This window comes from Aotus nancymaae, unplaced genomic scaffold (genome assembly GCF_030222135.1).
Source record: "Aotus nancymaae isolate 86718 unplaced genomic scaffold, 86718_ANA_hifiasm-v0.15.2.pri h1tg000014l, whole genome shotgun sequence".
Taxonomy (NCBI): domain Eukaryota; kingdom Metazoa; phylum Chordata; class Mammalia; order Primates; family Aotidae; genus Aotus; species Aotus nancymaae.
Window position 1 is genome coordinate 59,926,453 of NW_026988425.1, and position 27,964 is coordinate 59,954,416.

The following is a 27,964-nucleotide window of genomic DNA, read 5'->3' on the forward strand; positions in this document are numbered from 1 at the left end:
AGAAAAAAAAAAAAAAATTAGCCAGGCATGGTGGTGTGTGCTTGTAGTCCACCTGGTGTCTCAGCAGAGAATGAGGTGGGTGAATCGCTTAAACCCAGGAGGCAGAGTGAGCCAAGATCATGCCACTGTACTCCAGCCTGGGTGACAGAGTGAGACCATGTCTCAAAAAAATAAATAAAAATAAAAATGAATAAATTTATGTAAGACAAAATATGTTAACAGAATAATAGTGGTTGCCTCTGAGTGGTAAGTTTATAAGTTTATTTTTTCTTCCTTCTTTATATTTTTCTCAACTTTCAAAATTTTCTAAATAAATACATTTTGCATTTTCCTTCAGAGCTATTAATCTAGATGTTTAAGAATTGCAAACCTGCCACAATAGTGCTAGTTTACCTGTTGCAATAGTAAACTGCATTACTGGAATCCAATTCTATTGCCTGTGTGTAACAATCCACTGCAGCAGCATAATTTTCTTCTTTCATGTGGTTATTGCCTAAAATAAAGTAACCAGTATGTACAGTATAATATACATTAGAAACATATACTCTAATAGATACATTTTAATCATGGAAACTATAATTATATGAAAGTGAGCCTCACGATTTTTCAGTCACACTGGAGATATAAGTTTTATATTGTACTATAGAGTTAATATTATTTAGCTTTCAGTGTGTTTGAATAATTTTAACATTGCAGGGTATTTAAAAAAATTAATGTTTATATACCTTATAAAATCTAGACTTAAAAAAGTAAATGCAACAATTATGACTATCTCATGGCAAAAGTTAATCTCTTCTCACCTTCCTTATCTTCATCTCTCTCCTCCCTTTTAGAGCTGCCCCAGCCCGTTCCAGATGCAACACCCTCCCTAATCACCATCTCAATCTGGACCTGGTCTTCCACTCTTTCCCTGTTAAAACACACATCTGCTGATAATCAAGTTCTCAGAACACTGCTGAGGGTAAGCTGATAAAACTAATCATGCTACCATGATATTGGCAGATTATATTTTTATGTGCTATCCCTTCCAGAGTTATATTCTTTTTAAAAGGGATCTGAAGAGATTAATTTCTAGAAAGATAGAATTTCAGATACCATGGCTAGCCTGCAAACTACTGAATTTTCAGGAAGGGCATCTGCAGATACATCTGGCAGTAATTTAGTAAGTTAATAACTGGTCAGCAAAATAAGAGATTTCTATGGCTATTTTTTGTATACCATTAAATGAAAAAACAGTGTCCTCTGCACTTATAAGAACCAATGTTCAAACTATGTTTGGGTGTAGTGGCTCATGCCTGTAATCCCAACACTTTGGGAGATGAAGACAGGAGGATTACTTGAGGCCAGAAGTTCAAGACCAGCCTGGGCAATATAGTGGGACCCCATCTCGACAAAAAGAATAATTAAAAAATTAACTGGGCACCCAGTGGTGCACGCCTGTAGTCCCAGGTACAGGTACTAGGAGGCTGAGGCAGGAATATCACATGAACTCAGGAGGTTGAAGCTGCAGTGAGCCATGATTGTGCCACTGCAATCCAGCCTGGGTGACAGAGTTAAACCCTGTCTTATAAAAAAAAAAAAAAAAAGAAAGAAAGAAAGAAAAGAAAGAAAGAAAAAGAAAATATTAGGAACAATGGAGATTAGGAGGAAGGATTTACATCTCAAAGGCGTCTGTGATTCTTTCCAGTTGTCTTAAACCAGAAACTCTCACATTAGCCTTGTTCTTAATAGATCGTTAGCTGCTTAACAGGAAGAGTGGGGTGTAACTTTTCAAGGAACAAAAACAGAATATTCAAGTTACTGTAAATTAGGAATCAAAAATGATATAAAGAGTGACTGTAATGAGCACATGATTTTTGTTTGGGGGGGTTATAAAAATGTTCTGTAGGCCAGGTAATCTCAGCACTTTGGGAGGCCAAGGTGGGTGTATGGCTTGAGCCCAGGAATTAGAAACCAGCCTGGGCAACATGGTGAAATCCCATCTCTACAAAAAAAAAAAAAAAAAAATTAGCCAGACTGGTGGTGCATGCCTGTAGTCCCAGCTACTCCAGAAGCAGAAGTGGGAGGACAGCTTGAGCCCAGGAAGTTGAGGCTGCAGTGACCTGTGGTCATGTCACTGCCCTCCACCCTGGTTGACAGAGTGAGACCCTGTCTCAAGAAAAAAAAAAAGTTCTATAATTGATTATGGTAATGGCTGCACAACTCTGTGAATATACTAGAAATTAATGAATTATACACTTTAAAGAAGTAAATTATATATGAATTATATCTCAACAAATATTTTTTGGAGTTAAAAAAATTAATTTAGAGCTTCCCCATAAAAGAAATCAATATAAAGCCTCTAGGGAAACTGAGAGGATAACATCATTTTTTATGAATAAACAAAAAGTTACCTACATTAGCCCAGATAGGTTAATTTCCATGTCAAACATTTTAATCTTCTGGGTATTGAGACTTCAATGATGCTGTTGGGCTCTTTGTCTTGATGGCATTTTATGATTACATTATTAAAATTGCATTATATGTCTTTTCCTGTGTCACCTCAAAGGTGTAGATATCATAACGTGTGTGTGTGTATATATATATACGTATATATATATATATATATATATATACGTATATATATATATACGTATATATATACACACACACACACACACACATACACACACATATATATATGTGCCACAAATATTATACACATATATACTGTAAGTTAATGACAAAACTATTAAATCACAAAATATTTAACATACAAAACTTCAGGGCTGGGCATGCAGCTTTGTAGTACAAATCTTGCAGGCCTGACCTGGCTCTCGTCTATAGCTTAACATAGGTGACATGATGAAAAAATTGAACATAAATCCTTAACAGTGACTTATTTGTTAAAACCAAGAATGCTTCAATAGCCAACTTGTATAAAATTTAATAATGTAGTAATCAAATGTGCTACCTAATAAACAAGTCAAGTACCGTGTGCCTGCCTTAAATTTCAAAGAACTCAAAAACACTAAACATATGAAAATTAAAATAATGCTGAAAACTATTTTCCTCTTTTTAAGTATAAAGAAGAACTGGGATCCTAGAGTATAAGTAACAAAAACAGTCAGAAGCAATTAGCCCTTACGATTTGTTCTGCAAGTTTTGCTCACAACAGATCTGCTTCTCTTGAAGCAAGCCATAACTGTACTGCCCACAAGCCATTCTGTACTTCCAGGCTTCTTACTCATCACATTAATTTCTGTTTCATAAATGCCATGTGCAGTTATGACAATCTAGTCTTGGTGCTGTAAATCAGAACTAAATCAATTGACAATATTTTTCTCCACAGTTTCAGAAAGCTTTACTAAGTAAGTTATTTTTGTATGAAATATTCACCTTCATCTTTTAATTGGTCAGCTTTTCCCACATCTTCAGGCACTGAGTTTGAAAGGGGCAGAACGTCATTCTGAAATTAAATAAAAATCAATGTACTTCCCTTTAGCTACATAAAGAATCATCCTAGAGTACTATAAAGTAAAAATAAATTACCCACGTTTTTAATCATCTGTAACTCCACATCATGAAATCGAATTCCTAAATAATAGTATTAACAAAAAATAGGGGAGAGGTCCTCTCACTTATTTTTTATTAGAAATATGAATATGTGTGATCGGGCATGGTAGTTAATGTCCATTATCCCAGCACTTTGGGAGGTTGAGGTGGGTGGACAGCTTGAGCTCAGGAGTTCAAGACCAGCCTGGGCAACATGGTAAAACCCCATCTCTACAGAAAACACAAAAATTAACCAGATGTGGTGGCATGTGCCTGCAGACCCAGCTACTTGGGAGGCTGAGGTAAGAGGATGGCTTGAGCCCATGAGGCAGAGGTGGTAGTGAGCTAAGATCATGCCACTGTACTCCAGCCTGGGCAACAGAGCCAGACTCTGTCTCAAAAACAAACAAAAAAAAGAATATGTGAAATTTTTCTAGAGAATAATACGCAGCTGTGAATCAAACTTTTTAAAAAAAATGTGCATTTCCCATATCCAGCAATCCTACTTCACAAATAAAAAAAATAGAATCAGTTATGTAAAGAATAGGAGTATAAATATGATCAAGGGATTGTTTATTTTAGTGAAAATTTTGGAACAAAATGTCTAATATTCTATCTAAGATATACCCTACTAAGTCAAAATCATAGTCTACAAAAAATCATTTATAATATGATCATATTATTTAAATATGTTCACACACACATTAAAAAACAGACTGGAAAGACGTGTATAAGAAGTAAAATTTTCATCTCTTCTGTCTTTCCATATTGTCCAATTGTGTTTTTTGGTTTTTTCAGTTTTTTTTTTGAGACAGAGTTTCACTCTTTCACTAGGCTGGAGTGCAGTGGTATGATCTCGGCTCACCGCAACCTCCGCCTCTCAGGTTCAAGCAATTCCCCTCCTCAGCCTCCCGAGTAGCTGGGACTACAGGTGCACACCACCACACCCAGCTGATTTTTGTATTTTCAGCAGAGATGAGGTTTCACCATGTTGGCCAGGATGGTCTCAATCTCTTGACCTCGTGATCCGCCTGCCTCAGTCTCCCAAAGTGCTGGGATTGCAGGCATAAGCCACCGCGCCCAGCCTCAAATTTTTTAAAACAATGAACATATATTAATTTCACTACAAGATAAGAAAACACTATAAAATCCCTCTCTTTACACCTACTATCATTCCAAAAACCAAATGTTAAGATTCAGAAAAATCTTAAATGGCATGGGGAACACAACATATTTTTTCATTTTTGAAAGATCTTTTTAAAATTGTATTGCTTTTAAACTTGACTCTGAGTTAATAAATCAGTCTTTTTTTTTTTTTTTTGAGACGGAGTCTCGCTCTGTCCCCAGGCTGGAGTACAGTGGTGCAATCTCGGCTCACTGCAATCTGCCTCCCAGCAGTTCAAGCAATTCTCCTGCCTTAGCCTCCTGAGCAACTAGGACTACAGGCACATGCCACCATGCCCAGCGAACTTTAGTATTTTCAGTAGGGACAGGGTTTCACCATTTTGGCCAGAATGGTCTCAATCTCCTGACCACGTGATCCACCCACCTCAGTCTCCCAAAGTGCTGGGATTACAGGTGTGAGCCACCGCATGTGGCCTCATTTTTTTAAAGAAATATAATTTGTAGTCATTGGCCTATGTAAAATTGTTTAAAATCATATATAGGATTATAGGCATGAGCTACCATGCTCAGCACTATGTACTGTATTTAAACCATATCCATCATTATCTTTGTCTTAATTAGAGTTTCCACAAAATTCATAGCTCTAACATCAGAAATATACTTTGAAATTAGACATAAATATTCACAAGTACAAAATCACTGACAAAGTGTATGGGTCTTGTCCTTACTTTTTTAATCTTTATCTACTAATCAGTTTTCCCAAACATAAATATTGGAATAAAAATATAGAAACAAAATGAAAACCTTCCTAAGTAGAGGTCACTACTTAAAACTGACTGTAGTTACTCAGAATCTAAATATAATTCAAAGACATATTACCGTCCTACAGTACTTGGCTTTAGGATTTGTAGTTTAAATCTTCCAATAAGCCTAGGCAGTTTATACATGGGAAAAAGTGATTTAGGGGATCAGAAAATTAGCAATTGAAAAACAGATTATAATCTCTTCTGTCTTCCAAATTCTTCTGAATTATTTACTAAAATTGCCACCATTTTATACTTTGGAAGCTAATTATCATATTCATTGCATAAATTTGAGTTCACCATGTGGGGGCAAGAGCTACCCACTTTAAATAAACAGAATGAATCCACTTTATATATAAATTTAATTGGGGAAAAAAACAGAAAAGCAGTATTCTAAAAATAAAATGCCCAATATCACAACTAAGTACACTTGGTGAGACAAATAATTTCTTTAATTACAATAATCTTGATGCTATTTCAGATGAATTTTACACTTTCTCTGCCATACTCTGTTAACAAACACATATGGAATAAAGTCATGGCTGTAAAATAAGACTACTAAAGAATTATGATACCACATATATCACAACTGCAGCTATACTATGCAGCCAGTTTCAATAAACTATATTTTAACAAGAGTGAGCAACAAATTTCTTATAATTAAATGCAATTGGGGAGATACAGCAAAAAAAGAAAAAGCTTCATTCAAAATCAAAAGAGTATAAAAGTCAACTAGAGCTTCCTGAGAAGAAAAAAAAAGTTCTAATATCTTCAGTACAAAATCAATGGTGACAGTAGCTAAAGAGTGAGCAAATCTAAGAGCTGCCTCAAGCATGGGTCTCGTACACCTGAGAGCAAAAAAGGTCTGCTTTAGCCATAACCATATAACCATATCTAGCCACTCAAACAGGATTCCCTGGGGGAGCTGCAGGCCCAAACAATGAAAGAACCACAGGCCACCTTCACCAAAGGGAAGAAAAAAGGAGTTCCCTGATGAGGAACAGAGATAAATTCACTATCTCCTTATATCTTGTCATATAATAAGTATTCATCTGTTTGATGAATTAATGTATAACTGCTTTATTTTTTTCTAAAGCGCAAAAAAAGGGAATGGTTTACTGCCAGGTTGCCATCTTCATTGCAATTCTAACAACCTCTTCCCAAGAAGTTCTAGAAACAGAGCCTGAAGGATCCAGCCAAGTGTGGTATTGTCAGCAATGTCCAGTCCAGACTGAAGTGTGCAAGGTATGTTTCAGCCTCACTCCAGATTTCTTCATCATATACTAAAGCTCAAATATGGAGCTAGAAAAACAAAAGGAGCCCATGAGGCACCAAAATGTCATGAAGAAATGTGTGGGGCCACATGTGGTGGCTTATGCCTATAATCTAAGCACTTTGGGAGGTCAAGGCAGGACGATGGCTTGAGCTCAAAAGTTCAAGACCAGCCTAGGCAACAAAGCACACAAAGCAAGACCCTGTCACTACTAAAAAAAAAATATATATATATATATATATATTAACTGGGTGCTTTGGTGTGTGCTTTGAGTCCCAGCTACTCACAAGTCTAAGGTGGGAGAATTGAGAACTGCTTGAGCCCAGGAGGTTGAGGCTGCTAATGAGCCATGATCACACCACTAGACTCCAAGATGGGTGACAGAGCGAGACCTGACTCAGAAAAAAAGAAAGAAACAGGTGGGAGGTCACTCACGTGTGGGAACCCTACACTCACTAACCTTAGCATTTTTCAGACAGTCTTATGGTCCGTTTCCTGAAAAGGACAGAAACCCAAGACCATATATAAACAGTCCCCAGGAGTAGGTATCAGAAAACTTGGATTTCAGTCTTAGCTTTGTACATTGACCGTTAACTTTCCCTGTTTTAAGGAGCCCCATCAATGGGCAAATTTGATGCAATCTGCTTCAAAAATGATGATTCGATTCCAGAGGAATCTATTTCTGCCTGGCTGCTTTCTAGACATTAAAACTTTTTAAACCTATGTTCCATGTTTTAGGGAAACATCAATTCAGATGCTGGAAATCGAAAAATACTCAGTTCATTGAAATGACATTCAAGAAAAAAATACTCAGATACTATAAAGAACTTAAAAGTTGACTAATACATACCATTAAATATAAAAGAAGGTGGGAGGATGAAAATAGTTATCAATATGAAAATCTAAAGCACATTAAATGAGTTATCCCAATTATATCCATATAGACAGACTATTTACCTTATACACAGGAAGAAGTTAATTACTTATATATTTGGCACCTCAACTATTAACAACCTGTTAACATAAAATTGTAGTCATATTTATATCAGTTAATAATGAGAAAATAATGACAACATACCTTACAGAAGGAATTGGTAAACATTTCTGTCAAAGGCTGTGAAACTGCTAGGTGTGTATCTTCTGAGCTGACCTTAAAAACTGTCTCCAAGCACTGAATTGCAACTTGAAATAAATTTTAATAGTAAAAAACAATTAGCAACTTTAAAAAAGAAACAAGTTTTTTTTTCTGATAGAACTGCAATGTATGGAAATTCCGTATTTATGATCACAGAACATAAGGAAAACATTGGTTCAGCTGCATAGAAATTTCTGTTTATAGACCAGTTATTGAAGGAAAACACACTGATTTTCTTTCCTTCCTCCCCGTTCCTCCCCCTTCCCCTTCCCCTTCCCCTTCCCCTTCCCCTTCCCCTTTCCTTCCTTTCTTCCTTCCCAATTTTTTTTAGAGACAAGGTTTCACTTTGTGGCCAGGCTGGAGTGCAGTGACACAATTATAGCTCACTGTTGCCTTGACTTCCTGGGCTCAAGGGATCCCCCGCCTCAGCTCCCCTAGTAACTGAGACTATAGGCATGAGCTACATGCTAACTTTTTAAATTTTTTTGCAGAGACAGGGTCTTGCCAGGTTGCCCAGGCTGGTCTCAAACTCCGGGGCTCAAGTGATCCCCTGCCTCAGCCTCCCAAAGGAGTGGTTATTGATGACTTGCTCTTTCTTTCTGGAGGCCTTCAACAAGAATAGGATGCAATACATATATTGAGAAATTATATTCTAGATAACATTTTTCCTTAAGTGAGGAATAAGAAATCAAGTTGTTGCCAGGTGTAGTGGCTCATGCCTATAATCTCAGCATTTTGGGAGGCTGAGTGAGCTATAATTGTTTTCCTTATGTTCTGTGATCATAAATACTGAATTTATGGTGCCTCCCGGGTCAAGCTATTCCCTTGCCTCAGCCTCCTGAGTAGCTGGGATTACATATGTGTGCCGCCACACCCATATAACTGTTGTATTTTTAGTAGAGAAAGAGCTTCACCATGTTGGCCAGGCTGGTCTCAAACTCCCAACCTCTGGTGATCTACCCACCTCAACCTCCCAAAGTGCTGGGAATGCAGGCATGAGCCACCATGCCCAGCCCACAGCTGCAGGTTTAACAAAGAGTTCAGGGTTGGCCTTACTGAGAAAAGAGATTTGACAAAGACTTGAAGGAGACGGGAGTGCTACCATTATCTGTGAAGACCATTCCAGGCAGAAGAACCAGACAGAGCAAAAGCCCTTAGGCAAGAGGATACGGTGCATTTATAAAGAGAAAGCTAATATGATTGAAGCCAAAGAAGAAAGGGGAAGAGCAGGTAAACAATACGTCACAGAAGTCAAATTATATAGATCCTTTAAACAATGAGTAAGTAACATGAGGAGTCATGAGGAGTCAGGGTACTAAGTCATGTTTTGAGTAGATAAATGATAGAATCTGACACACTCTGTTCTTAAAGATCACCGGTGCCTGTTTGGAACAGCCAACGGAGGGGTAAGAATAGAAGCAGAGAGACCAGTTAGAGGCTATCACACTAAAACAGTCAAGAAATAGTTCTATCAAGAGGTGACATCAGTGGAGTTGGTAAAAGATGTCAGACTGTAGACATATTTTCTAAGTGCAGCCAACAGGATTTATTGAATGACTGGTTATAGAGTATTAGAGAAAGAGAAGAGTCCAGAATGATACCCAAGTTGCTGGACTGAGCAACAGAAAAGAGGAAGCTGACATAAACAGAGATAGGGAAACTGCAAACAGAACAGATTTTGGGTACGGGAATCAGAAGTTCGATTTTAGCAATGTTAAATTGGAGATGCCTATTAGGCATGCAAGTGGAGATATCTAGTAGGTACTTAGATATGTAAGAAGACCTTCAGAAGAAAGGTCTGGGCTGGGGGTATACATTTGGGAAATAGCATATAAATAAGGGGTATTCAAGGCTAAGAAGCTGAATTATATCACCAAAGAAATAGGTAAAGATAATGAAGAGAAGAGGATCAAGCAGTGGACCCTGGGCATTCCAGGTCAGAGAAAACAAAAGGAACCAGCAAAGAGGACAGAGAAGCAGCAAACAATCAGATAAGAAAGCCAAGAAAATATGAGGTATCCTGGAAGCTCAGTGAATAAAATATACTGGGATTGGGGAAGGGGAGGTGAGGAAGTGACCATCAACATTATCAGTGGCAACTAATAACTCAGATGAAAGCTGAGAACTGACCATTACATTAAACAACACAGAAATCACTAATGACCTTGATGAGAGCGGTATAGATTGAGAGATAGAGGCAAAGGCTTAATCAGAACAGGTTTAAGAAAGAATAGAAGGAGAGGGTTAGAGAAAGCCAAGTATGGACAATTCTTTCAAATGGTTTTACTGCAAAGAAAGACATACAATTAAGCAGTAATGGGTTGGGGGTAGTATGGCAAGAATAACTATTTGCTGTTTCTTTTCACTTTTTTGAAGAAGGGAGAAATAATGATAAGTTCATATTATGATGGAAATGATCCAGTAGAGTATGAAAATGTTATAATATAAGATGAAAAAAACAAAATAACTAGAGTGATATCCTAGAGTAGGTGAGACAGGATGGGATCTAGTATAGCAGTAGAGGGGTTCCATTGAGAAAGGAACATGAATAGTTCATCTGTGGTAACAGCTAGTCAAACAGGCAGGCAGGTAGAATACGTGGGTGCCGCCACACGCAGCTATTTTCTTATTATTTCCATTTACTTCGTGGAATAGAAAGCAAGGTAATCAACTAAAAGTGAGGAAAGTGGAGGAGGTTTGAGAGTTTGAAAATATATAAGAAAGTGTTAAAATGGTCATCTAGGAAAATAAATGTATGAATGAACTTGGAACAGATAGTGTGATTGCTAGACAACATTAAAGGTCTGCTTTAAGTTCACAGTCATGAATTTAAAGTGGGACTAGTCAGCAAAGTTATGTGTTTTGCTCCATTTATATATGGCTACAAGAGTGGGTGTGAGTAGGTGGATACAGAGCAAGTGGAGAGTTGGATTTAAACGAAGTTGGGCTTTGCAAGAAAGGGAAGGAGATACAAGGGAATGATTATAATGATCAATCATGGAATTTAGGAGGAGTAAGAATAGCTGGGGGAAAAGGTGAGGGATGAACAGATTGCAGGTATTGGTTGGGAATTGCTGGAGTAGGGATTCTAGAGGGAAGGAGCTTGGAAGGACAGGCAATAGTGGTCAGGAAGTGAAACGTTTGGGATAGATTAGGGGAGGAATGCAATTCTGGTAATCATTAGCTCTCGGGAAGGCTTTCTCAATCTCTGCATACTGACATATTAGGTCAGGTAATTTCTTCTTGTCAGGGGCTGTCCTGTGCATTAGCAGCATCCATGGCCTCTACCCATTTGCTAGATGCCAATAATACCAGCCACCCCCTTCACCCAGTTGGTGACAATCAGAATATATCCAGATATTGCACAATCACCCGAGTTGAGAACACTGATCTAGGATATGATCAAGTGTTTGAGATCACTGGACGAGGTCAAGAACTGAGAGCCAGGGAACTAAAAGAATCATCTATCAGTATATTGCAATTGCCAAGATCTAAATAGGAGTAGTGCTAGAGAGAGTGACAGTGAGCAGGAACCACAGTTAGTCAAGGAATGAAGCAAATGTCAGTAGATGACAATTTTTTTTTGAGAGAGAGAGTCTCTCTCTGTTGCCCAGATTGGAGTGCAGTGGCACGATCTCAGCTTACTGCAACCTCCGCCTCCTAGGTTCAAGTGATTCTTCTGCCTCAGCCTCCTGAGTAGCTAAGACGATGGGCGTTCGCCACCATGCCCAGCTAATTTTTGTATTTTTAGTATAGATGGGGTTTCACTATGGTCTCGATCTCTTGACCTCATAATCCGCCTGCCTCTGCCTCCCAAAGTGCTAAAAGGAGTGGGTGACATATCTGATGGCAAGACAAAGCTGATGATACATTGCTTCACGGTAGTGGTAAAGCTGATATTAGAACTGAGGCTTCTTTCCTAAGGCTTTAAAAAATGTCTAGAAGGTGGGCAGACACCTCCACATGATTTCATGTTCAATTAAATTAGACTCACAGAGTCAAAAATAGGGGTCAGTCAAAAACAATTGGCACCCTTTCTGACTGCCATATATAACAAACAGCTGAAGGCACATATTTTTGGCTGAATACCATCCTAAAAATAGGGCATAACATCTTGGTTTAAAAAAAAAAACTCTCAATTTTCTTTCTGGCCCTTAAAAGTTTTATGCTGCCTTTGATTAGAAAAGAAACATCTTTTCTTAAATGACTACATTTATCTGTTTGCTACAGAGCAATCATAACTAACATTCTCCTTAGATAATCAACTTTATCTTCACAGAGTCTAACCATCAAGGAGAACAAAAAAGATCTTAATATTAAATGGACTGATTGTAATGTTCTCCAACTGTGCATGACCTGCTCCTCTCACTGTCACCTAGAAAGACATCATCTAGCCAGACTGCAAGCAGATTTAGAGCAAATGCCCAATTTTCATCTCTACCTCCTAAAAGCATATTCACAGGGAAGTGCTTGCTGAAATTAATAGATGTGTCCTCTTTATAGGAGAAGCAGCTTCAAGATGGGAAATTTAAACTGTACTGTTATTCATTAAGTTCTTCCAAATGCACTTCATTGCAGTAATTAAGACTTTAGGGCTGGGAGGGGTGACTCACGCCTGTAATCCCAGTACTTTGGGAGGCCAAGGTGAGTATAGATCGCTTGAGCCCAGAGTTCGAGACCAGCCTGGGCAACATAGTGAAACTCTGTCTCTATAAAAAATACAAACTTAGCTGGGCATGGTGGTGTGCTCCTGTAGTCCCAGCTACTTGGGAGGCTGAGGTGGGAGGATCGCTTGAGCCCAGCAGGTGGAGGTTGCAGTGAGCCGAGATCATGCCACTACACTCCAGCCTGGGTGACGGAGCCAGACACAGTCTCAAAAATAAATAAATAAACAAATAATAGACTTTAGGCCACAGGGACACCAGATTCACTGAACCTCCACAAGCCCATCTGCAGAATTCTACCTTGTTATGGTTGTACTGAATTTAAATTTAATAATACATAAACATGAAGAACAAAGATGGTGTCAAGGAAACACATGATGCTATCACCCATGTCCTGTTCAACTTTACAGATTACTGAATGCAATATTTAAAGTTAATGTAAAACACAGGTGAAATGCTCTCATTTCAAGTTCCAAATTAGGTGCTGGTCAGATCTCACTAGTGGTATAATTATTAGACTTTTACACAGTGCTATTACAATGACTCAGGTATTTTCACGTATTATTTCTAAACTGGATGCTTTCCTATTAGGAAATGGAGACAACAAGAGCTTCAAAGTAAGAACTAGGATTTAAATTTCAGCATATCAGCTGTTATGTTATGCTATTTGACTTCATTTCATTTTTCTTTTCTTTCTTTTCTTTTTTTTTTTTTTTGAGACAGGGTCTCCCTTGTGGCCCAGGCTGGAGTACAGCGGTGCGATCTCACCTCACTGCAGTCTCTGCCTCCTGGGTTCAAGACATGCTCCTGTCTCAGCCTCCCGAGTAGCTGGGACTACAGGCAAGTGCCGCCATGCCTGGCTACTTTTAGTATTTTTAATAGAGACAGGGTTTTCCATGTTGCCCAGCCTGGTCTCGAACTCCTGACTCTAAATGATCCACCTACTTCGGCCTCCCAAAGTGCTGGGATTACGGGCATGAGTCACCAAGTCTGGCCCTGGTTTCATTTTCTCACTTGTTAAATGGGGGTAATACTAACGTAACAGTTGCTGTGAAGAAAAAATTGCCATAATATGAACAGCATACTTCTGATATATAGTATTTGTTCAATAAATGAATCCTCTTAATTTGTTATTAATGAAAACAAAACAAGCTTCAGAAAACGGAAATATGATAACCTTATAGTTAGGCCTGTCTCGAAAGATCAAGAAAATATTCTGATTTTGTTACAATAAATCATCAAGTTGGGCTTACAGCTATTTCAGTCTTCATTTATAATTATAATATAAATGCACGTAAAGAGCAGATGCCTACCTTCCAAACTTTCTTGTTCATCTGAGGTGTAAGTATCCATCTGACTTTGTTCCCGTAAGAAACGAATAACTGCATAAACCAGGTGCTTGACAGATGACATTTTAGAAGCTTAAACACTTTTCCTTGATAAGAAAAATGAAAACACTGAACTAAGTTAATTTTAAGGAATCAGTCAGGGAAGTCATAAATTACAAAGATTATATGGGTTATAAACTGCATTAAAGGTAAAAAACAAAACACAAAACTGTATGACCTCTCATCTTTTCTCTTTTTAAAGAGTCAGGAGAACACAAAGTACTGTGAAGGTAATTTATTACATATTTTCACTAATACCCAGTGGTATACGAGTATGTTAAATCTTACAATAAGTAAACATGTCTTCAAAACATGTACAGAATAAGCTTAGACAGTCACTGAATGTCTCACCATACAGAAATCCCCTAAAGGCCTCCGTACTAAGTTGAGAAGCATTTCATACGGTTGACTAGAAGCTGATCTACACCAAGCATCTTCCTCTATTTCCTGGGATCTAAAAAATGTATTAATAATGTACACTCCACCTACTTTAGTAGGTTGAGTTATTTGATGAGGAAATACATTCGCGAAAGGTTGTTCAACTAGTGAGTGTCGTTCTTAATAAAAATGGCATTTCTATTTAATCAGCAGACATCTCAAGAAATCGCTGCCCAAGTCGATGGATACTACAAGCCAACCGGCGCTCCCTGCAGAGGCTGTGCTCTCGTGGACAATCTGGAAGCTCCCGGTCATGTTCATTCACATGGAATACTATCGCATCCAAACAGTGGCGCAGGGCCAGCCGGCATTCATGGCTTATTTCCACTAAATGGCATCATCCATCTGCTCCCCAGGTTCCCTAATTCAAAGCCAGGGTGTGGTGCCCGCCGCTGTAATGTTTATCATTTGTGTGCTTATTTTAAAGGCGATGTCAGCCTCTAGGCCACGGGGTCACAAGCACTAAATAAGGCCCCAGGGCAGAAGGTGAAAACAGAATGGGGGGTAAAAAGGGTGCGAAGAGGGAAAGGGATGCCCAGCCTCGTCCAGGCTTCTCCCCCTTCCTCTCCCCAGAGCGCATCGAGCTGCTGCTCCATCCCGTCCTCCCTCGGGTACCCAGCCTCGCCTCGGCCCTGCCCGGAGTGCAGCGGGAGCCCGTACGGGCCTCGGTCCGGGACAGCGGGAGGCGCACCCTTGCCAGAGAAGCCCCCTTACCAAGCAGAAGGATTTGAGACGATGGCTGCGGCCCCGCGGGGTTCCGTAGACCGGCCCGCCTGACCCCTGGTCCTCGGGGCTGGAGCCCGACTCGGTATCACAGCACTAGCGGCGGAGCGCAAACTTCCCCGGTCCCCACGCCGCCCCCAGAGCCCACCCGGCGATGCGCTAGCTCCGGCGGCGGGGTCTGGCCAGCACCGCCCCTGGGGCGGGGCCCGAAGCGTGGGCCGGGGCGGGGCGCGGCGCGGCGCGGCGCGGGGCGGGGCCGGTGGGAGCCGGCGTGGGGCTGCCGCACGTGGGAGGGCGCTGGCCAGGCCGCCACCGCCGCTGTGGCCTCTGCAGCTAGGCCGACTCGTGACTCCCGGGCGCCCCGGCGCTGCCACCCGCCTCCCCGCCCCGCGCCGAAGGACCACGCGCCCGCCGCCGCCAGCCTCTCGGCGCTCCCATGATCGCCCGGTGCCTTTCGGCTGTGCGAAGCCTCCGCAGGTACCTCCAGTGCGCGGGTTAACCTGGGCCGTGGGCAGGGCGGAGTCCTCCGCCGGCTGGTGCTGGGCGCCCCTACCCAGCCTTTCCCGGCCGGGCCGCTCGGACGCTCCTGGGGCGCACCCTCCCCGCAGCTTGCAAGGTGGACCCTGGGGGTACACCTGATGCGGCCACCTGGGGCCACCTTTCCCGCCTCCGCTCCGTCGAGAGGGCGTCCATTGCCCTTTGTTTGGGACTGCCTCAGCTGCAGTCAGTGAGGCTGGTCACAGACGCGGCCCAAAATGAATGCAGATAGTCTGGCTAAGAAAATCATTTCACGTTTGCCCTCCATGCTGAACTGCAGACTTGTCATTAAAAGTGCCGCAGCTGTGGTCTCAGAACAATTTCGTTTGCCCCTCGCGCCCATCATTAGCATTCCAATCGTTTACATCCACCCCAGAGGAAACCTCTTTGGTTTTATTGCTTATTTCCGTCCATGCTCTCTAACTTCCTTTTTATTTTCCTCCTCCCCATAAAACAAACATTCTGCCTCTTGCCGGGGCAAATTGACTTGGCCCAAAATGGAGAAAATGATTGCTTGGACACGGCTTTGGGCAGCCTGAGCTGCTGCTTTGGATTGCTTCCTAGCCCTCTAACCACACCCCACTGCAAGAGACCAGTAGCAAGATGGTGAGGGTATTAAATTCTTTGCACGGATGCGCTGGATTTTGGAAACAATGCCGCCGCTATCCCCGTTTCCAAATCTGCCCAGAACTGTAAATCCAAATGAAGATTCAACAGAAAAAAGGAAATGTGCGCTTCTTGTTAGCGATTAACAAAACTACTTTCTAACATGTCAGCATTTGAGCTTTCTGCAGTTTCCTCTTGCACATTACCACTCATCTGTGTGGGAGCTTTGTGTTGCTCAGTGCATAGAGTTAGGGAGCAGGCAGGCGACAGTTGTAATTACAAAGAGTTAATGTGATGATTTGTGACCGTATTTCAGCCTGTCGTTTTTTGCTAGTCTCCAGGCTGCAAGCGATATTGCTGTCAAATGAAGCTATACCAAGAAATGAAGATCTTCACATAATGCAGGTGTGAGAAGAGGGAATAAATCTTCATATAAGAGCAATTCTCAAACTTTTTAGTCTCAGGACCCCTTTACCTCTCAAAAATTACCGAGGACCTAAGAGCTTCTGTCTGTATGGTATATCTGTCCATATTTACCATATTAAGACATTAAAGCTGGAGAAATTTTAAAGTAGTTGTTAATTTACAAAACAGTAGTAAATGGGCTACATGTATAAATAATGTTTTTAATGAAAAATAATTATTTTCGAAACCACACCTCCCTATCAGTGAGAAGAGTACCATTGTGGGATTTTTTTTTCTCTTTTTAAAATTGTGGTAAGGTATAACAAAATTTACCATTTTAATAGTTTTTAAGTGTACAATTTTAAGTGTACAATTCAGAGGTACATCCAATACCACTGTCCATCTCCAGAACTTTGTCATCATTCCAAACTGAAACCCTGTACCTATTAGACAATAACTGCCCATTACCTCCTCTCCCAAGCCCTGGTTAACCATTATTTTTTCTCTATGAATTTGACTATTTCAGGTCCCTTATATAAGTGGAATTATACAATATTTGTCCTTTTGCGTCTGGTTTATGTAGTATAGTATTTTTAAGGTTTGTTCGTGTTGAAGCATGTGTCAGGATTTCCTTTTTAAAACTGAATAATATTTCATTTATGTATCTACCACATTTTGTTTAATTTGTCAGTGGGCATTTGGGTTGCTTCCACCTTTTAACTATTGTGAATACTACTACTATGATTATTAATGTGCACATATCTGTTTGAATCCCTGCTTTTAATTCTTTGGGATACTGTATATACCTAGAAGTGAAAATTGCTGAGTCATAGGATGGCATTACCTTTAGTTTTTGAAACCATACTGTTTTCTTCAGTGACTGTGCCAGTTTTACATTCCCGTTGGCAATACACAAGGATTCCAATATCTCCACATGGTCATTAGCAATCATTTCTTGGTTTTGATAACAGTCATCCTAGGAGTGGCATTGTTTTGCATTTTTGCAAAACTAATATGTGACATAATAGAAGGTAACTGGATTCTTATGTCTCCTTCTCCATTTAATCTGCTGCACTGTTTCATTTTGGTTTAAGAAGATGAAGAAAATCCCACCTCACAATCATATGAAGTTGGAAAGAAGAAAATTTTAATAGCTTTTTAAAGATAATCATGAATATTCTTTGATATCACATCAAAGTTTGACAAATGGTAGCTTAAGGGTTAGTTACAAAGTAGAATCTGAAACTATATCTGTACTTTTTTCACACTGTTAGATTAATATCCATTGGTGTACCTTACACTTTGAATGGATTTTTTATCCACGCCTAATTTTTTAAACATTAAGTATAAGTCCTTTGGAAATTTTAGTGGTCCACTGTTACACAGTTCTTCCTCATGCTGACATATTTCATTATACAGTATTAAACAATCACTTTCCTTAATGTCTTCCCATTTCATCAGAAACTTCTTCAAGTATTGGGAAGCTATCAAGCTCACAGTGGCAGATAGGACTTTCCAAAATTCTAGTTTTCACTTGAAAGCTAGAATTATATCATTGGCAACGCAAACTGTCAGTTGTTTTACTTGAAGTGACAATCTCACTTTGTTAAATTTTTGACAGAATTTCTGCCACATACTTAAGTCTGAATAACCCTGGTTTGTCTGTCATTAGTTTTTTTCTGGCAAAAATGGTGTTCTATGAAAAAAAGCGATTTCAGCTCAAGGTTCAGTCAGTTGCACAAGTGCTTTTGATTTGGGCAACCAAATCCTCTGGACAACTCTTATACTCAGGTACACAGCAGAAATGCTTTGTGTGTTCTTGGGCACATAAAAGTCAAGGGTAGAGATTTAATAAAATCCATACTTTTTACCATTTCATTACAGATATTCTAAAATGAAATTGACATTTTTTTTTAGCCTGAGTACATGGCAATGAAAAATACAGCTACTAGTACAGTTTGGTACTATTGCCTCAATTTGTGCTAAAGTACCGACAACGTTATCCACTGTTGCTTTTCACCGTCAGTGCAAATGTTCACTAAGTAAAAAGGATAATGTCTTAGTATTACTATGAAAGATTTTTAACCTCACAGACTCTTCAAAAGGGTCTCAGTAACCCCTCCCCATACCTCTGCCCTTAAGGTTTGTGGACTACATTTTAAGAACTGCTGATATGTGGTGTTAGATTCTTTGTTTATGCATGGAAGAAAATAAATATACTAATAGCCAAAAAATTATTACTTTGTTAGAAGCTACCATAAATATATTAACTATTTTGTTACATAAGGGTATATCTTGCAGTTAGTCATCATATACAGTAGTCCTTAACCCAGAGCTTCCGTGACTTAATCCCAGAATCTGCTCTGTTTTAAAATCAGTATCTCTAAAAGAGTTCATATTAGACAACATGGAGGACCCTCTGTTTTTCCTGTTTCCTCTGACACTTAGGAATTTATTTTAGTGTTATGGGACTAACTAGGCTTTTGCCATAGTTTCCCTTGGGTTTTCTTGTTGGCAGAGCTGCTATACCCACTTCCCAAGGCCAGCTTGGCAGCCAGGATCATTGATGGGGGTGTTCAGCCAATTTCTTGGGAATAAGTGGACTGAGAATCTGGAATTTGGATTATAGTTGCTGTCCAATTCACTTTGTGATCTTAAAAAAAAATTACACCCTTGGACCTCTTTCAAGTTACTTATATATGTATGTATGAATGAATGAATGTATTTGTTTTAGAGACAGGGTCTCACTCTGTCATCCAGGCTGAAGTGCAGTGGGGCGTGTTCATGGCTCTCTCAGACTCTGACTTCAAATAATCCTCCCCGTCTTAACCTCCTGAGTAGCTGGGACTGTAGGTGCTCACCACCATGCCCAGATAATTTTTAAAAATTGCTTGTAGAGATAGGATCTTGCTATGTGGCCAAGGCTGGTCTAGAATTCCTGGCCTCAAGTGATCCTCCCATCTCAGCCTCTAAAAGTGCTGGGATTACAGATGTCTGCCATCATGCCTGGCCCAGGTTTCTTATATTGTAAGATGAAAAAAAACTAGTCTAAATAATATCTCAGGCTTAAAAAAGAAAAACAACCAACAACTATCTTGCCAAAGCAAACCAGGAGAATTCCTCTTCCTACCTCAGTCAGATTACACAGCATGTGAGCAAAGCAAAGTCTAATGTATATTATAGAACGTGAGGATGAGTGACATGGTCAAATAAACAAGTGAGAAGGTTGACTCAACAATATTTAGCTGAAACAATAGCTATAATAGCCTAGTTTCCTCTTTCAATTAAAAAAGCTTGGTTTGTTTTTGGGTTTTTGTTTTTTTAAGACAGAGTCTCACTCTGTTGCCCAGGCTGGGATGCGGTGGCACAATCTCAGCCTACTGCCACATCTCTGTCTCCCTGGTTCAAATGATTATCCTGCCTCAGGCTCCCAAGTGGCTGGGATTACAGGTGCCTACCACCACGCCTGACTAATTTTTTGTATTTTTAGTAGAGGTGGGGTTTCACCATGTTGGCCTGGCTGGTCTTAAACTCCTGATCTCAAGTGATCTGCTCACCTCAGCCTCCCAAAGTGCTGGTATTATAAGGCTGAGCCACTGCACCTTGCCTAAAAAAGAGAGTTTGGTTTTATTTAAATGATGACAGCAATGCTTGTTCATTATTGAAAGTTTAGCAAATAATGACAAGCAAAAGAAAATATTAAACATATACATAATCCATCCATCCAGAACAGCCAATTGTTAACAGCTTTCAAAATTTCTTCTATGACCAGACTTTCTTTTTACAAATATGATATTGTTATGCCTTTATAATTTTTAATATAATACAAACATCCTGTATAATATAAATAGCTACAATATAATCCTTTTGGGGATGTATACAATTTGATTAATACATACCTTTAGATCCATATTTTCCCTATGAAAATAGAGATCTTTAGGAACTACAGTGTGACATGTCATACTTCAGTTTAAAATTTTTCTTTTCACTAAAGAGTCAAAACTCTCCTACGGTTTAGGAATCCCTATACAGTCTGACCCCTGTGTAGCTCTCCCAGCTTCCCCTCTCACTCAGTGAACTCAGTGCTTCAGCCAGAGAGTTTATGTCCTTATCTCCTGGCCTTAAATTAACACAAGCTGATCCCTTATTTGGAACATTCTTTTCTTTCCCTCCCATTTCCAGAGCCTAATACTTACTCATTTATCTTTAGAGTTATTATGAAATATACACAAAAATGTAATGCATATACATATGTAGATGTGATTAAAAGGGTGAAAATGTATCTATATATAAAATGATATTCCTAGTATGAAAAATTTATATATAAAATGATATTTCTGGTACCTTTGAAGTTCCTTGAATGCCCCTCTCTAACCATATCCCTTTCCTTATACCAGAGATAACCACAATCTTGAAATTTGTAATCATTGTCCTCTTGCTTTTCAGTATAAATGTTGCAACAAATGTTTATTTCCCTCAACAACATATGATTTAGTTTTGCATAATGAAACTAGTTTCACATGGCTGTGGTTCATTTTTACTGGTTTAAGATATTTCATCGTGTGACTGTTACAAAAATTTACTATTTATTTTGTCAATGAATATTTGGGTTTCCATTTTCTTGCTATCACAAGCAATATTACTATGAATATCCTTATAATGTCTCCTGATACATGTGTTAGAGTATGAATGTAAGAGAAAAATTACTAGGTTGTAAGATACACATTTTCAACTATGCCAAATAATGCCCAGTTCTTTTTCCAAAGTGGTTATACTAATTTACTTCTTCTCTCCATATAGTATTCATGAGTAGCCATTGATCCACTGTCCTCAGCAGTTCTTGGTGTTGTCAGGCCTTTTGCCAGTCCAGTGGTTGTAAAATGGCATTATTTGGCTTTTATATATATTTCTGTGTTTACTACTGAGTTTGAACATGCTTTCTTGTTTCTTTGCCACTTGTATTTTATGCCTGTTCATGTCTTTTGCCCATTTTCCTGTTGATATTAAATTTAAGCTCTACAGTATTTATATATTCTAGATATTGTTCACTTGTTTTCCAATATTCAAAAAATATGGTTAGGCATGGTGGCTCATGCCTGTAATCTGAACACTTTGGGAGGCTGAGGCAGGAGCATTGCTTGAGCTCACACCAGCCTGGGCAAATAGGGACACCCTGTATCTACAAAACATTTAAAAAATTAGTGGAGTGTAGTGGCATTCACCTGTGGTCCCAGCTAGTTCAGAGGCTGAGGTGGGAGGATTGCTTGAGCCTGGGAGGTTGAAGCTGCAGTGAGCCATGATCATGGCACTGCACTCCAGCCTATGTGACAGAGGGAGACTCTGTCTCCAAAAAATACATGTATATTTAATCTGTGTGAGCCATTGAGCTAAACTCTGGAATACAGCTATGGACAAGACGAAACAACTCCTGTCCTCATGGGTTTTTCCCTCACTCTAAGGGGGTCAAAAAGTAAACAAACTCTAAAATAGATTGTGAAAAGTACTATCAATATCATCTAGCTTTGTACTGAGGGTGAAGTTACCAGACCCCTACTAAATTATTTCCCTCTGAATCCTGTATTAATACTTCCATAGTATAAACATTATTATTAATAGTGTTTGTCTTCATCACTAGATGACAAGTTTTCTGAAATCAGCAGCATATTTTTTTGTTGTTCATTTCTGTACTTCCACTACTTAACATGGTCATTACATAATGGATGCTAAATAAATATATTCATTGAAAGGATGAATGAAAATATGTCATTATTAATAACAACTGAAAATTCAGCGTTCACTACTGGTATATAGGGAGTATAGGACTAGATTTATTATTTTGATAGTGACAATTATAGGTATAACTTTCTGTAGAAAGTAGATATTTCAAGCCCTATATGAAGTAGCTGGTTGCAATTTTTTTCATGCAAAAACCATTTGCCTATGTCTACATGTTAGGTAAGCCAATTTAGATCTAGTTGTTTTATATCAAAGTTATTTACAGAAGAAAAATAGACCTAGTTGTATTAACAAAAAATTACAGAGTTGGCTGGGCACAGTGGTTTACCCCTGTAATCCCAGCACTTTGGGAGGCTGAAACAGGTGGATCACTTGAGCTCAGGAGCCCGAGATCAGCTTGGGCAACATGGCAAAGCCCTGTTTTTACAAAAAATACAAAAAAACATGCTACCACTTAGGCGTGGTAGCATGCACCTGTGGTCCTAGCTACTTGGGAGGCTGAAGTGGGAGGATCGCTTCAGCCCGGGAGGTCAAGACTGCACTAAGCTATGTTCATGCCACTGAACTCCAGCCTGTTTGACAGAGCAAGACTCTGTCTCAAAAAAAAAAAAAAAAAAAAGAAGCAGCAGCAGCCAGAATTACAGAGTTGAGTAATTTGTGAGATAAACTAACTGTCAGGGCTATACTTAACCAGCAAATACATAAGAATGTTGAGTGTATATTACAGTATGAGGCAGAGGAGAAGCCATATATTAAAAGGCATTAGCCAGGCATGGTGGCTCACACCTGTAATCCCAACACTTTAGGAGGCTGAGACAGGAGGATTGCTTGAGCCCAGGGGTTCAAGACCAGCCTAGGCAACAAAGTGAGACTCCCATCTCTACCAACAAACAAGCAACAAAATTAACCAGGCATGGTGGCATGCACCTGTGGTCCAGCCTGGGCAACAGAATGAGACCGTATCTTTAAAAAAGAAAAAAAAAAGCAAAAAACAAATAAAACACAAGGCATGCCTTTTAATATTTCATTGTCATGACTGGGAGCGTTCAAACAGTCACTTGGTAGGTCTGGACAGTAATACTCTTGTTAATTCATATTCTGGGAGCAAAGCTCTTCTGATATGTTGGCCTGGATATGAAAAAATTGAAGGAGGTGCTAATCTCTGAAATACTGGGTCAGAAGCAGCCAAGCTGGAAGAACAGAAGGCAAGCTTCCCTTGGATGGGCCTGGTATCAGCTCAAGACACAGAAGTCAGACTCTGGACACGGATGACTTGGGAGTTACTTGGGACTGGGGAGTACAGTCACTGGGCAGGGCATAATCCTTAAGAGTAGCAGACATACTTCTTGGTCAGACCAAGAAAGAAATAATGCAGCTTTCCCTACCTGGTGGATAAAGTACCCAGCAGAATCCAAAGAAGCCATGATCACAAATTCATATCCTGGAATGCATTTCATGCCTGCTATAAAAATCTAGCACTCTGTGCCATAAGTACTATGCTCTCCTAACTGCACAGAAGTAGCTGAGGGGAAATAAAAACATGAAAAACTTTCTTAGAAAGGCAAAAGGGGCCCAAAGATACTCAGTAATTTGTGTAACTGCTCATCAAAAATGTTTTTAGTGAACTGAAAATTGTAAAGTTACAGAAATGGTGTGTAGTGGAATATAGCTGATTGAAACCATATAAGGAGCTTATATATAAGCTTCAAATCATCATTCACTCATGCCATAAATAATAACTGAGTACTATATGCAGGAGACTATGCTAAATATTACGAAGACAGATATATAAAGAAAATTTAGATTCTGTTTGCAAGGCACTTAGGTTGGTATTATTTGCTGACATTTATTTTATACTCTCAAAATTAATTTGTGACTGCTTACCTAAAAATATTATATAGTATATTATATACATGTGTGTACATATAGATACATATATATGAAATAATGTAAAGAGCAAAGAATGTTAGGCCAAAAAATAGAAGGAACCTTAGGATTAGTCTAGTTGCTTTCATTAGGTATGGAATTTCACTATGAGCTTTTTGGCAGTAAAGCAAAGGAAAAACATTGTTAAGAATTGTCATGAACAAAGATTTTTCTGATACTGTTTGTGAGATAAATTTATCATGTGGATCCATTGCACAGGGGAAATTGAGTAATGCAATGAATCATAGCCTCAAGAACACTACTTATGTAGTAAATGCAGAAGTAGACTTCATAGGGCTGTTTCTTATTTTGATTATTTGTTAAAAGGCCGGCTGGGCATGGTGGCTCACACCTGTAATCTCAGCACCTTGGGAAGCGAAGGTGAACAGATCACTTGAGCTCACGAGTTCAAGACCAGCCTGGGCAACATAGTGAGACTCCATCTCTACAAAAAATGTAAAAAGCCAGATGTAGTGGCACACTTCAGAGGAGGCTGAAGTGAGAGGATTGATTAAGCCCAGGAGGCAAAGGTTGTGGTGAGCCATGATTGTACCACTGCACTCCAGCCTGAGCAACAGAGCGAGATCCTGTTTCAAAAATGAAACAAAAAAAATACAATATATTATTAACTATAATCCTCCTGTAGTACAATAGATCTTTTGAACTCATTCTTCCTATCTAATTGAAATTTTATGTTTCTTGACCAGCATCTCTTCAACTCCCTCCTCACACTCATAATCACCCCAGCTCCTGGTAACCACCATTCTACCTTTTTTTCCCCTCTGCCTCCCAGGTTCAAGCGATTCTCCTGCCTCAGCCTCCTAAATAGCTGGGATCACAGGCATACACCACCACACCAAGCTAATTTTTGCATTTTTGGTAGAGACAGAGTTTCACCATGTTGGCCAGGCTGGTCTCAAACTCGTGACCTCAGGTGATCTGCCTGCCTCTGCCTCCCAAAGTGCTGGGATTACAGACGTGAACCACCACGCCTGACCAATTCTACTTTCTATAGTACTTCTATGAGATCAACTTTTTTACATTCTACGTATGAGTGAGATCATGCTATATGTGTCTTTCTGTTGCTGGCTTATTTCAGTTAATAGTGTTCACTAGGTTCATCCATGTTGTCACAAATGACAGGATTTCCTTTTTTATGGCTGAATAATATTTCATTGTGTATGTATACCACATTTTCTATATTCGTCAGCTGATGGACACTTGATTCCATATCTTATCTATTGTGAATAATATGTAGCAAGCAATGAGAGTGCAGATATCTCTTACATATACTCATTTCATTTCTTAAAGAAATATACCCAGTAGTGGGATTGTTAGATTTTATAGTAGTTCTATTTTTAATATTTTGAGAAACCTCCATACTGTTTTCTATAATGGCTGTATGAATTCATATTCCTACCAACAGTGTGTGAGGGTTCCCTTTCTCCACCAAAGACTTGCTATCTTTGGTCTTTTCCATAATAGCTATTTTAACAGGTGTGAGATGATGTCTCATTGTGGTTTTAATTTGCATTTCCCTAATGTCGATGTTGAGCGTTTTTTTTCCATATACCTATTTGCCATTTATATATCATCTTTTGAGAAATGTCTATTTGAGTCTTTTGCCCATTTTTAATGGGGTTATTTTCTTGCTATTGAGTTACTTATATATTTTGGATGTTAACCCCTTATCAGATATATAGTTTGCAAATATTTTCTCCCATTCTGTAGGTTGTCTCTTCATTCCGTTTATTGTTTCCTTTGCTGTACTTATTATTTTGATGTAATCCCATTTGTCTACTTTTGCTTTTGTTGACTCTGCTTTTGGGGTCACATAAAAAAAATCATTGCCCACACTAATGTTATGGAGCTTTTCCCATATATTTTCTGTCTTAGTTCATTTTCTGTGGCTGTAATTGAATGCCTGAGGATAGGTAATTTATAAAGAAAATAAATTTATTATTTACAGTTCTGGAAGCTGGGAAGTACAAGGTCAAGGGGCTGCATCTGGTGAGGGTCTTCTCAGTGTGTCATAACATGGTGGAGGACATCACCTGGTGAGTGGGGCACACTGAGAACCAAACTGGCTCCTATGACAGATCTACTCTTCTGATAACTAACCCACTCCTATTAATCCCCATTGATCCATTAATTCACCCACTAATTCATGAATGGATTAATCCATTTATGAAGGCTTTGCCCTCATGACCCAATCATCTCTTAACAGCTCCACCTCTTAATACTGTTACACTGAGGATTCAGTTTCAACACAAGTTTCACATGGGACAAACATTTAAACTTTAACAGTTTTCTTCTAGTAGTTTCACAGTTTACGATCTTATATTTATGTCTTTAATCCATTTTCAGTGATTTTTGTACATGGGATAAGATGAGGGCCTAATTTCATTCCTCTGCATGTGGATCTCCAGTTTTCCCAACATCGTTCGCTGGAGACTGTCTTTTCTCCATTGTGTGTTCCTGACATCTTTGTCAAAAATCGGTTGGCCATAAATGTGTGGATTTTTTTCTGGGCTTTCTGGGCTTTCTAGGCTGTTCCATCAACTATATGTAAGTTTTTAATGCCAGTACCATGCTGTTTGGTTACTATAGCTTTATAATATATATATATATTACATATGTGTAATTTTTTTTTTTTTGAGAGGGAGTCTCACTCTGTCGCCTAGGCTGGAGTGCAGTGGCACGATCTTGGCTCACTGCAACCTCTCCCTCCCGGGTACAAGAGACTCTCCTGCTTCAGCCACCCAAGTAAGTAACTGGGATTACAGGCGTGTGCCACCACACCCAGCTAATTTTGTATTTTTAGTAGAGATAGAGTTTCACCAGTTGGCCAGGCTGGTCTTGAACTCCTAACCTCAAGCGATCTGCCTGCCTTCGCCTCTCAAAATGCTGGGATTACAGGCATGAGCCACTGTGCCCAGCCTTTGTAATATATTTTGAAGTCAGGTAATATGATACCTCCAACTTTATTCTTTTTGCTCAAAATCGCTTTGGTTATTTGAAGCCTTTTGTGGTTTCATACGAATTTTGAGATTATTTTTCTATTTCTGTGAAGAATGTCATTGGTATTTTGATAGGGATTGCATTCAATCTGTAGATCACTTTGTGAAATGTTTTTTTCAAAAACATGATTACAATACCATTGTCACATGTAAAAATAATAAACACTTATTTTTGACTGAACCAGTCTTAAAAAGAAAAGCAAACTGGCTATCAGCCAGACCTTAGATGAGGATCTAGGCATCATCATTTACACCACAAACTACCCAGTGTAAATGACACACACACAATCCTAAGTATTAAATAATGTGCTGAAAGAGGAGAGTCTCTCTCCTGAGTAATTTACTAAGGACTTCAATTGTGAAAAGTATGCCCCAAACACCAATTAAGTGTGTCAAAAGCAATTTATTCATGTTTCTAGAGAAAAATAAAAGGGGAATGTTTGAGTTGTGGTTTTCCATGTATGTGGATAGCCCCTTTAATAATGAATCAAGGAATACTTGATTTCATTTATGAAGCAGCACTTGATTTTAGATGCTCTGTGGTCTCAGGTGGCTTTATATAAGCCAGGGATAGGATTTAAGAAAAGAAACCTCCTCAAGTTCATGTATAATCAATTTATTTAGAACCTGTAATCATTAAGCCAGCTGTGT

At 39.2% G+C, this 27,964-nt stretch overlaps 2 protein-coding genes across 3 annotated transcripts in view; one reads left to right on the forward strand and one right to left on the reverse strand.

The window, feature by feature from the left end:
- SGTB (small glutamine rich tetratricopeptide repeat co-chaperone beta) overlaps positions 1 to 15,205 on the reverse strand; it is a 54,392-nt gene extending 39,187 nt beyond the window's left edge. For both annotated transcript variants that reach the window (XM_012462258.3, XM_012462257.3), the window contains exons 1-5: positions 15,075 to 15,205; positions 13,848 to 13,969; positions 7,814 to 7,917; positions 3,379 to 3,448; positions 394 to 493 (exon numbers count right to left, since the gene is read on the reverse strand). In XM_012462258.3, coding sequence (XP_012317681.1) covers positions 394 to 493; positions 3,379 to 3,448; positions 7,814 to 7,917; positions 13,848 to 13,947 — 374 coding nt within the window. In that variant the 5' untranslated portion in view covers positions 13,948 to 13,969; positions 15,075 to 15,205. The remainder of the gene's footprint in view (positions 1 to 393; positions 494 to 3,378; positions 3,449 to 7,813; positions 7,918 to 13,847; positions 13,970 to 15,074) is intronic.
- Positions 15,206 to 15,490: 285 nt separating this feature from the next.
- Positions 15,491 to 27,964, forward strand: part of NLN (neurolysin) — a 107,038-nt gene continuing 94,564 nt past the window's right edge. The window contains exon 1 of the mRNA XM_021673201.2: positions 15,491 to 15,560. Coding sequence (XP_021528876.2) covers positions 15,520 to 15,560 — 41 coding nt within the window. The 5' untranslated portion in view covers positions 15,491 to 15,519. The remainder of the gene's footprint in view (positions 15,561 to 27,964) is intronic.